The sequence below is a fragment of the Cucumis melo genome, chromosome 10, assembly GCF_025177605.1.
Source record: "Cucumis melo cultivar AY chromosome 10, USDA_Cmelo_AY_1.0, whole genome shotgun sequence".
Lineage (NCBI taxonomy): Eukaryota > Viridiplantae > Streptophyta > Magnoliopsida > Cucurbitales > Cucurbitaceae > Cucumis > Cucumis melo.
Window position 1 is genome coordinate 8626855 of NC_066866.1, and position 12414 is coordinate 8639268.

Consider the following 12414-nt stretch of genomic DNA (forward strand, 5'->3'; position numbering starts at 1 on the left):
GGTTGTAATATATTTCATTTAATAGACTACAATGTATTAAAATAGGCTATAATATAATATATCTATCATATTTTACTATATTTTATAAATATTTTATTTATTTGATCTTATTCGAAAACATTCCAACATTTTATAATTTCACACGTTGTGTTTTTCTTTTATAATTTCAGACAAATATTCATTTCAAGGAACTTAGTTTTTATTTTATTTTTTCTAAGGTTCCCTTTCTTGAATTTATTTATTTATATTTGAAAATTATCTATAAAGTAAAGAAAAAGTTTATTTGAACAATTTGTCATTAATTGAATTTTGGCACTTGGTATTTAGCAAGAAACTTATTTGCTTTATCTATTTATTTAATGAGTAGATGTGTATTAAACTGATATTGAAGTAAATGCCATTTTGCAACAATCATGTTAAATTTTGTGAATTATTACTACTGAAAGGGAGAATCAAATTTTTTCATGATCAGTTCTTTTAAATTTAGAACAAATTAAGAATTAGTCTTGAAATTAAAATGGTCAAAAAAAAAAAAAAAAAAAAAAGAAGAAGAAGAAGAAGAAAAAAAAGCCACATATCTCATTCCTATTCATATGATTGCAAGGGTCAAATTCGACGATAAAGCATGAACAACGATCAACTAATTTGGCTAGAAGTTTGATTGGACCTCAAATCGTAAATTAGATATGCCCAAGCAATTAAAGTTGTTTGAAATCCAAAGTCCAACCCCATTCAAACCTATGGTAAAAATTTGGGCAAGAAAAAAAAAAAAAGAAAAAGAGAAACTTGTAGGAAGGACAAATTTGGAAGTGGCGTTTGGAAATATAGCAAAAACCGGTGGAAATAAGATTTTTAGTAAATTGGGGATGCACGTGTTTTTTATTTCTCAAATATCTCATTTTTGCCCCTCGTTTTGGAGTAATCCATCTTTCTTGCATATAGTGAATTTCAAATGTATCTCGATCTTATAATTGTGAAAATGGACATTGATAAGATAGCCAATTGTGTAAAACATAGTCTATTTTACTTATTTGGTTATGAGATTATATCGTAATTGAATCGAAATTAAAGATAGAATCTCGACAAATTTTTAATATATTTTCGGGACCTTGGGATTGATAGTAAATATATTTTTTTGTGTTTGATTTGGTTAGATTCCAAAAAATATCTCAAATGGACTAAATCTTTATATATTTATTTAGTTAGATTTTGAAAATATATATTTATGAAATATATTGTTTTTAGTTGGATATGTATTTTTAATTAATGTTTAAAGATATTTATTAGGTGTATTAGATATCTTAAATAAATTTTGGATAAATGTGTGTTTAATATATATTTTTATTTTTAAATTTGGATTTTGAAAATATGTACATCTATTTTATTTGTTTTTATTATTTTATTTTATTTGTTTTTATTATTTTATTTTATTTGTTTTTATTATTTTAAAGTTGTATCTAACTAATGTTTAGAGTATATCTTAGTTGTTTGGAATGGTTTGTACGTTAATTATTTTCTTTGTACTACATCTTTTAACAATATATTTTAAAAAGTTGTGTCTATTATACAATTGGAAGTTTTGCAATGTCTTTACGACATGTGAAGACTACTTTTTATGGTAGATAGATCGAAAATTTCAAGTATCACGATTATTGTGTTTTTGAGGTATATGTTTCATTTGATCTTCGTTTCAACAATTTGTTGAATGTATTCAAGCTAAACTTTTTCCCTCTTCCAATCTTTATATGTCTCGTTTGGCGGCTTATTGGGATGGCTGCAACCATTCCAACCTCATTTGGATGGCTGCAACCATTCCAACCTCATTTGGATGGTCGAAGATAAGAATGTTTCTTGGCACATGTTAGCTTTATCGAAATTCCCTGATAATGATTTATTCGTTGTTGTTGACTCTGTATTGGTTGGTGCTGTTGAAAGTACACTGTATTTGAATAGTGAAGTACTCAGATCTCAATATTCACATAATGACACCGAAATTGAGTTTTATGCGTTTTGGTTGTCTCATGTTGAAATTTCTATTAAAGTAGGATCGATGTTTAAAAGCAAATCAGTATTGACTAAAGCTATTTATTTGCTTGCTGTTAAGAATAGTTTTGAACTTAGTATGATTAGGTTGGATCATACCTCGTTAGATATTTGGTGTAAGGATTCGTCGTGTCCTTGGTATTTACGTGCTCCCGTATTTAAGAAAAGTGGTATTTGGATAATTCCTAAATTCACAAATATCCACCAGTGTGTTATTGACATTATGAAAGATGATCACAAACTAGCAACATCTTGAATTGTTTCTAAGTGTACGAAGTCATTTTTTAAGATGATTAGCAAGGCTTCATGTCGTCCACCTGACGTTATTAATTATATGAAGATGCATCATGAAGTGGATGTAAGCTTTGACAAAGCTTGAAGAGGGTGTGAGATTGCTTTGAACTCTATTAGGATACTCTGGAGACCTCATATGTCATACTTCCAGCATTCTTGAATGCATAGATTTGAAACAACCCAGAACATAATGACCTAGTTATTGTGTCTGATGCTCATAAAAGTATAGGGAATGAGTTCAATGTTGTGTACCAAACAGTTGAACATGGGTTATGTGCATTTCATTCGTATAAGAATCTTAAAAAGAACCATAAGTCTCTCCCGATTGAAGATTCTCTCCATAGTTGTGCTATAGCATATACACACCGTTGGAGTTCGAGTACTACATAAGCAACTTGATTGTCTTTCTCCGTCAATTAGGCATGAGTTAAAGAAGGTTGGAAGATCCAGGTGCGTAGGGCATTTTTTAGGAGGAAGAGATACCCAATTGAGACAACCAATATTTCTAAAAGTATGAATTCAACTCTAAAAGAAGCACGAGAATTACTAGTAATTAGACTTCTTGAATCAATTCGTAGTTTGGTTAAAAAATGATTTTATGAACGATATACAAAATGGAGTTTTCAACGCATGAAAATTTCAATATATGCACAAGATATTATTCAAGTAGCATTAAGGAAAATACACAATAAATGTAAGAAGTTGTTTCTTTGAATAATCAATGTTATCATTATTAAGGAACTTATTTGTACATGACATTTATTTTAAACTTTTGGCAGATATATTTCATAAATCAACATGAATTTGAAGTTCACCACCGTAAGGAACAATTTGTTGTCAATAATTGGATTGTACATGCTCATATCGTCAATGGGACTTGGATATGATCCCTTGTTTCCATGCATGTGTTGCATTGTCCAGTGGGAATCTTCATCTATATATTTACAATGATAAATTCTACCATATTTAAAATTTGGTAAACTTGTATAAGAAGGAAACATGTTCTATTGGTATTGTAGACCAAATTAGGAATATGTACCAAGTTGGTGATGGTGGACTTCTTCCACCGCAGGTTAAATGTCCAACTAGGAAGCTTAAAAAAAAGGATTACTTGTCTTTTAGAGAAAAAAGCTATTATTCGTTGTAGCAGGTGTTGTCAGAGAAGTCACACTTATATGTCTTGTAAAGAACCTTACGATGTTAAGTTTCCATTTTAACATTTGCCATTAGTTGTTAGTATTGTCATATTTTAGTAGTGGATTTTGTTTTGGCATTTTAAGTTTAAACTTTTTTATTATTTACTTTTTAAATGAATGAGAGTGTTCTATATTATTCTTGGATTTATTTGGTTATGTATGAGAACATGTTTTCATGTGCAGTCTTGAACTTCATCAGATACTATATCTAATTACATAGAATTTGTAAATATTTCCAAAGGGTGCATACAATAGATATTCTATCTTTTATGTGCTATTGTATTTTTTTATAACATAACAATTCAATCTAAATCTAATTATACTTGTTCAATTTTAAGTACGATAAATCTATATATTTGTTATTAAGTTGCATTCATCGTGAGTTAGATATGTATCATCCTATTTACTTAAATACAATGTATTTCAAATGTTTGACAGCCACTTAAGTATATTGAGTTTGCGATGATACTCTATGATAGTTTATTTGTATTAAATTAAAGTCTCTTATTGTTTTGCAATTAGAAACTTTTAATGTTTTTATAATCGGGAATTACTGTCTTATATTATCATTCAGGGGCAAGATACATTATGTGTGTGAGTAACCATAGTTACCTTACAATGTATTTCCTTATATGAAATTGTTGTCTTGAAGTATGGTACATTTAACTTTACAATGTATTTCAACGTGTAGATGGGTACCTCAACAATGCCTTTGAATTTAACTCTATTAAATACATCCTGATTATTTGAAATACTTTGGTACATGCTGTTTAGTGAATTTCTATGGGTAATATGTATGCACACACATAATTCACATACCGAAGATATGTTAGCTATTATTTTGTAACGCTCATTGTTACAAGAAACTTATATTCTTATATGAGAAATTAATAGAGAGAAACAAATTCTATAATTAAAAAAAGTCAATTTCATTTATGTTTCTCCAATGATTCATAAAAAGATGAACAATTCAAATAATTGTTACAAACGAAAAGATTGAACTTGATTCATAAAATTCATTTAACTAAACTAATCTCCCAAAATAGAAGTTCATAAAGTTATATAATAAGAGAAGCTCAAATTCAAAGTAACTAGTATGTTGTGGCACTTTCAAACTTGGTTGAGATGCATGTTAAACGACAGTAGGTCCAAAGGTGAATTTTCATTGGTTTTGATCGGTGGACGTATTTTTTCTCTTGTTGCGTCTATCCATATATATATTGGATGTCATTGGCTATTCTATATTAGGCTTCTCCACTCTACACTTTTTAGCCTTTGGTCAGACTATTCGATTTTCCCTATGTTTGGCTATCTTTACCAACTGTGTTTTGATCGTGTTCAACTAATTATAATAGATAAAGATTTATTACTTTAGCATTTAGATAGAATAATTAATCATTTTAAAGATGATAGATCTTTACGTATTTTAGTACAACTCTTGTTGTGAGATTGTTCTAATCAATATTTGATAGTATATCCTTAGTTTCCAACCTTCTTTTTAAATATAAGTTTTGAGTAGAAAAAGGGTAATTATAATCTTGAGTAAAGCACAACCACTAAAAGTTTAAAAATATTCGATATGCATCTAAAATGGTTTTAAAGTTTATTGAAAATAATTTTCATAATAGAAAATAAAACTAAAAATGGGTTTTTTGAAAAACAAATATTCTCCAAAACTAGGGATGATTGTGGAGAGTAATAATTGGAATTTGTTGGGGGTAAGAAAAGGAAATCAATAAATAACAATGATGACGTGTGTAGATCCTCAATCAGTGGAACTAAAATACAGATAGAACAAAAATAAATCATATATATTGTGCAGGAAATTATGTTTTTTTCCCTCATTTTATGATTCCATTTATACTTTCCTAATTTTTTTCCATCACCAATCCAAAGAGAGGGTGATGATCCCAAGGGACATCATACATGCATTCAAGATACACTAGCCTAATAGCTAAAGCTACAACTATCATCAGTCCAAATAAGCCTATTGCAATCAAACTTAGTCAAATAATAGCCATAAACATGACTGCAAACATCATCCAACAATCTCCACAATTACATATTTCGTCAAATAAGTAAATCAACACAATTTCAGTCAAAACTTTCACATAAGCCTATCAATGCATCTATTAGTCAATCCATATGGTGCAACTTTAATCTTAAATCGAAGGTGTAATAGTAATAGTCCCTTACCTTAATTAAAATAGAATTAAACGCTTTTGCAAAATTATCAATTACACCCAAATAGTAATCTATGATAGGCATATAAACAATCATCATACTTTTCACAGTGAGCATATATTTTCAAATAAACACAGTTACGCAAATCATTATCTTTTACACATTCCACAGTAGCCTTAAACCAAACCACCCATAGACTACGTAAATAATTCATCAATAATGGACTTGCAGTAATCCATAATAGGCATGTAAACAATCATCATATTTCATTGTAAGCATAGGCAATTCTCACAATAAGCATACATAATCTAACACCTATAATAAATTTATCATAAATTATTCAAGATAGATAATTAAATAACAAAATTACCCAAGAAATTTAAGATTAAAATTTTCATTGGATTAGTTAAAGATGATGGGTAGGATGACGTTTTTTCATTCATTGGATTAGTTAGGCAGATGTTTTTTTTTTTTTAAAATTATATTTTGACTTAATTTGAATTAATTAAAATTTATGTGAAAACTATAACACAGGGAGGAAGAAGAAGAAGATAAAAAAGAAGAATAAGAGGAGAGCATGCGGAGCTGGAAGGAAAAATGGGTATGAATGCTGTCTCTGGAAGAATGTGTGATCTCTTAAAGAGACACATTCCAATAATGTCATATTTTTTTACCATTTTTACCTAAAATGTTTCAAACCAACCCCTTTTGCTTTAATTTATTTTCAAAACTACCCTACTTTTCCAAATAACCTCTTATATTAGGCAACTTAAATTTAAGCATACCTTACAATTTTACTTATTAAAGTAGTGCAATATATCATGCACATCCAAATAATAAAAAAAAGAAAACATATATATAGTACGAGGTTGATAGACTTCCAAAAAAGAAAGAAATGAAAAAGTAAAGCTATGATATTATATAGCCATAAATTTTGTGGTCAATAACTTGCAATTATTGAAAACAGTCCTTATATAAGAATTTCTTTTATTGCTCTCTCAAAATTATTTGGCAGATTAGCAAAAGTAAAACAGATAGTTGAAGGCAAGTTTATGGTTAAATTAGATGAATATAAAAAATTAACAAGTTCAAGTTTTCTTCTTTCCTTTCCTTTTTTTTTTTCTTTTTTGTTAAAATTCGATTATGATCCATGTATTTTCATGCGTGTGGTGGATTTTTATTCATATGGATCAACCATAAGTATCACAACTATAACTTGAATAGATATCTAGTACTACACGAGTACTAGATATTACCTATACAAAATATTCTCCTATAACTCTAGCATTTAATTATACTTTAAAGTACGAGTCCAACAAATAACCAAAAAAACTAAAAAAAACTAAACGAACCAAATTGATTCACTAGATTGATTTGGTTTTTCGATATAAAATTGGACATCTTCATTTGCATTTAGTGAAAACAAAAGACTATTAGTTTAGATCGATTTTTTTTATTGAAAATTAAATCGAACCAAATATGTATATATATCCTTAAATAATTTATTAACCCTAAGCCTCTTTTAGTATTTTAATTACTACAATAAAATGACCCATTAATATGTTGAAAAAATTGGCAATCATTGAATAGACATTCACTTGGAAGAAAGAAAGTTTTATTAAGACAATTTACAAATGATAGACACCTTTAGAGAGAACACTCACTCACTTTCACTTAAAGTTTCTTACTAACTTTCTTTCTCTCTTTCTCTCTTCCTCACTTTGCTTACGTGTTTTAATTTTTGCTTGGTCCACAAATGAGGATCACACCTCTATTTATAGGCACCAAGCCAAAAGAGTTCTCTAGAGTTCTACCTTTCTAGATATTTATTTACATAATTCTAGATATTTCTCTCTTATCCTTATCTAAAAGAATGCTCTAGAATTCTTTATCCTAAAAAATCTAAAATATTTCTAGGTTTCTTCTTTAGTTTACATAATTCTAGAATTTTAATCTACTCATTTAATATCTCTAGAAGATTGTAGTTAGTGTTGCTATATACTTTAACACTCCCCCTCAACACTAACTATCCTTGGTCTTTCAATCATCCTGAGTTGTTGCAGAAATTCCGTATGCTTGGTTGCAGGTAGATCTTTCGTGAAAATATCTGCAATTTGATCTTCAGTCTTTATTGGCTTCATTTCAATTTCCTCTTGAAGTACCTTTTCTCTAATGAAGTGATAATGTACCTCCACATGCTTGGTCCTTGCATGGAAGACTGGATTCTCAGCTAAGTAAACTCCAGATAGGTTGTCATAGTATAAAATTGCTGCATGATTAATCTCTTGGCGCAAATCCTTCATTAGTTGTTTTATCCACATATTCTCTTGTGCTGCCATGGTTGCTGCTCCATACTCTGCCTCTGTGGTAGATAAGGCAACTGTTAGTTGTTTCTTGCTACACCAAGAAACTGCTCCACAACCAAGTTTAAACAAGTACCTAGTAGTTGATCGTCGTGTATCATGATCTTCTGCATAATCAGCATCATAGAAGCCTTCTAACTTGCAATCTTGCCCTTTCTTATATAAAAGGCCATATTCAGTTGTTCTTCTGAGATATCTTAAAATTCTCCGAACTGTTTCAAGCTGAGGCTTCTTCGGTTTCGGCATGTAACGACTTACAACTGCGACAGAGTATGAGATATCAGGTCTTGTTAAGGTAAGGTAGATCAAACTACCTACCAACTGACGATACATTATTGGATCTACAAGATCTTTGCCTTCATGCATGTAGAACTTTTTGTTAACCTCCATTGGTGTTGATATTGGCTTACAGTCACTCATACCATACTTCTGTAGAAGATCCTTCACATATTTTTATTGTCCAAGAAACAATCCTTTTTCTGAGTACTCCATCTCTAGTCCAAGAAAGTGCTTTAGTTCTCCAAGTTCCTTCATTTCAAAGTGGACTAGTAGGTTCTGCTTTATTTGTCGAACTTCTTCTATGTGGTTTCTTATTATGATTAAATCATCCACATAGACTAATATAATTGCGACCTTCGAGTCTTGAGCTTTGACAAATAAAAACTAGAATTTGTTGAAGCTACTGTAAAGCCACTTTCAACAAGAAATTCTGCAATCTTTCCGGACCAGGCTCTTGGCGCTTGTTTCAAGCCATATAAAGCCTTTATTAGCTTGCAAACATAGTCACGATGAATTTTATTCTAAAAGCTTTTTGGTTGCTTCATATATATATATATATATACATATACATATATATATATATATATCTCGATCCAACTTTCCATTTAAGAAGGCAATCTTGACATCCATTTGCCATAACTTCCAGTCCTTACTAGCAGCCAGTGCCAATAAGACTCGAACAGTGGTGAGCTTTGCTACTGGGCTGAACGTCTTATCATAGTCTCGACTATACTGTTGAGAAAACCCTTGAATGACCAATCGAGCTTTGTATCTCTCAATTATTCCATCTGCTCGTGTTTTAACTTTGTAAACCTATTTACATGATATGAGTTTAACATCCTTAGGCTTCGGCACTAAGTCCCACGTATAATTCTTTTTTAATGCGTTAGCTTCTTCTTCCATGACTTTTCTCCATTGGATGCTTTGTGACACTTCTTCATAAGTTGTTGGCTCTTCAAATGTTGCTAATGCTGCATCTACATATCTGGAATTTGGTTTTCTTATTCTGGTTGACCTTCGTAATTGTGGTTCTTGATTATGTATTCCACTTTGCCAAGGACTTTGTGTTCTTACTTGTTCTTCTTCATCTTCGTCGTTTTCTTCTTCAGCTTTTATTGGAGCCTGTTGTACCTGACTTATCTTCTTTTGATCATTTTTTGAAAGACTTCTCATCCTTGGTTGACTTTTCTGATTCGGGTGTCCACCACGATGATGCTTCATCAAATATAACATTTCTTGATGCGTAACATCACCCACTAATAGGGTCAACGCACTTCCACCCTTTTCTTTGGTTGTCATATCCAACAAAGATGCATTTGATTGCTTTCTTGTCAAACTTGCTTCTCAAATGATTTGGAACAAATACATAGCATACACAACCAAAGACTCAGAAGTGTCCAACTGTTGGCTTGATATTCAACAACTTTTCATAAGGTGATTTGAATTCAAGCCTTTGTTGAGGAAGTCTGTTAACCACAAGGGCCACTGTTCTCATACACTCAGCCCAAAATCTTCCTGGAACATTACTTGCATGTAGCATGCTACGACATACTTCTGCAAGATTATTTTTTCTTTCTGCCACTCCATTTTGTTGTGGAGTGTTTGGACACGTTAAATGATGATATATCTTATACTTATACAAGTATTGAGAGAATTCATTAGAGATATATTCTCTCCCATTATCTGAACGTAAACATTGAATTCTCTTTCCTAACTCATTTTCAACTTGTTCTTTGAATTCTTTGAATTCTGTAATTGTTTTGGACTTTTCTTTTATAAAGAACACCCAAACATACCTGGAGAAGTCATCAATAAAGGTCACCATGTAGCGCATTCCACTGATTGAAGATTGCTTGACAGGACCAAATACATTTGAATGCATTAACTCCAATGGTTGCTTTGAATTTGGACTCCTTGAATGGTAGTTAATGTGCTTTCCCATACTGGCAACCATCACATACCATGTCTTCTCTGATATCAAGTTGTGGCAACCCCTTCAACATGGACTTGTTTATTATTGTCTTTTATTTGCTGTAGCTAACATGACCAAGTCTTGCATGCCACAAATTTGCTGTTTCATTCTTCCGCATCTTGTTCACATAGGTGGTCTCTGCTGACATAACGTAGATGGACTCCATCCTTCGTCCTTCCATCAATGGTGTACCACTTACTTTAAGATTATGATACACCTTGACATCGTCAGGTCCAAATACGACAAAGTTTTCTGCTGAAGTCAATTGAGATACTGACACCAAAATTTCTTCATTCCAGGCACATAAAATACATTATCTAATTCTACTTGATTGGAATTAGAACGAGGCACTATCATAGTTTTGCCAACGTGAGCTATTGGCAACATCAAGTTGTTTGCAGTTACAACAACTCGGCTTCCTTTGTACTCTATTGTGTTTTGTAGCTTCCTCTTATCTCCTGTCATATGGTTAGAACATCCCGAATCAGCAATCCAATCATTTTCATAATTTACCTCTTCTGCATGGAGAGCTAACACTTCATTTTCCACCACATTGGATGTCGACTGGGGGTTAGGATTTGTGGTTGCACAACATGTTTCTGCATCCCATTCTTCTTCACTAATGCTCTTGGCCTGAGAGGTGACTGCATTGCTTTCTACTATCTTCTTCTTACGGCGATATTCTCTCACATAGTGGTCTATCTTTCCACAGTTGTAACATTCACCCTTCTTTCTATGACCGTGTAGACGATCATTTTTACTAGCTCCCTCTACTTGAGATCCCTTTGGAGTCTCTTCAACTCCTTTTAACCCTACTTTCTTTTGAAACTTTGAATGACCTCTCCTTTGGCCACTAAAGAGCGTTTCTCCATTATTGCTCTTTATTGTGACCTCCGACATTTGCTTAGCCAATGCTTCTTGACTGGCAAGCATACTTTCTAGGTCAATCAAAGAAGGTTGGACCGCTCAACCTTGAATAACAGCAATAAAAATTCTATATTCTGATTTAAGACCATGAATAATAATTCTTCTCATTCTTGATTCTGATATGGCTGAAGTAGGATCTAATTCAGAGATTTCACGGCATAGAAATTTTACCTTGGTGAAATATTGATTGATAGTCATCTCCCTTTGAGTAATTGACAGAAGCTCGTTCTCTAAAAACTGCAACCTTGCATCATTCTTCTTTGAGAAGAGTGAGGCGAACGTGTCCCATGCTTTGTTTGGTGTCTCCATAATACTAATATGCTCCAACATTTCTTCATCAATTGTAGTCTTAATTGCAAACGTGGCCTTACCTGCCTTGATATTCCATTTCTTCAAAGCAGCAGCATCCTCCGGTGGATTAACTTCAGTGCCACCTACAACATCCTACAAGTCTTGGCCTTGGAGATATGAATGTGGACCATGTTTTGTAATTCTGAGTGTTAAGCTTCTTGATTCTTCTAACTTGAAGGTCTCCCATCATCATGTAATGGTGAATGCTCCACGATCAGCTGTGTCCCAGACAACAAGCTTCATAGTCCTAGACTCTACTTGATTTGCAAGAGCTTCAACACTGCAGACTAAGCTACCCTTGCTCTGATACCACTGTTGAAAAAATTGGCACTCAATGAAGAGACACTCACTTGGAAGAAAGAAAGTTTTATTAAGACAACTTACAAATGATGGACATCTTTAGAGAGAACACTCACTTTCACTCAAAGTTTCTTACTAACTCTCTTTCTCTCTTTCTCTCTTCCTCACTTTGCTTACTTGCTTTAATTTTTGTTTGGTCCACAAATGAGGATCACACCTCTATTTATAGACATGAATTCCTTGGAGCCCAAGCCAAAGGAGTTCTATAGAGTTCTACCTTTCTAGATATTTATTTACATAATTCTACATATATTTCTCTCTTATTCTTATCTAAAAGAATTCTAGAGAATTATTTCTCCTAAAAATTCTAAAATATTTCTAGGTTTCTTTTTTAGTTTGCATAATTCTAGAATTTTAATCTACTCATTTAATATTTCTAGAAGATTCTAGTTAGTGTTGCTATATACTTAACATATTATGGTGCATGTATGTTTATTTAAGAAAA

The 12414-nt window shown here is 31.8% G+C and overlaps 1 protein-coding gene across 1 annotated transcript; it reads right to left on the bottom strand.

The window, feature by feature from the left end:
- Nucleotides 1–7720: 7720 nt before the first annotated feature.
- Nucleotides 7721–8470, bottom strand: LOC127151371 (secreted RxLR effector protein 161-like). Its single transcript, XM_051090942.1, has one exon. The coding sequence runs from the start codon at nt 8468–8470 to the stop codon at nt 7721–7723; it is 750 nt and encodes a 249-aa protein (XP_050946899.1).
- Between the last annotated feature and the right edge of the window lie 3944 nt (nt 8471–12414).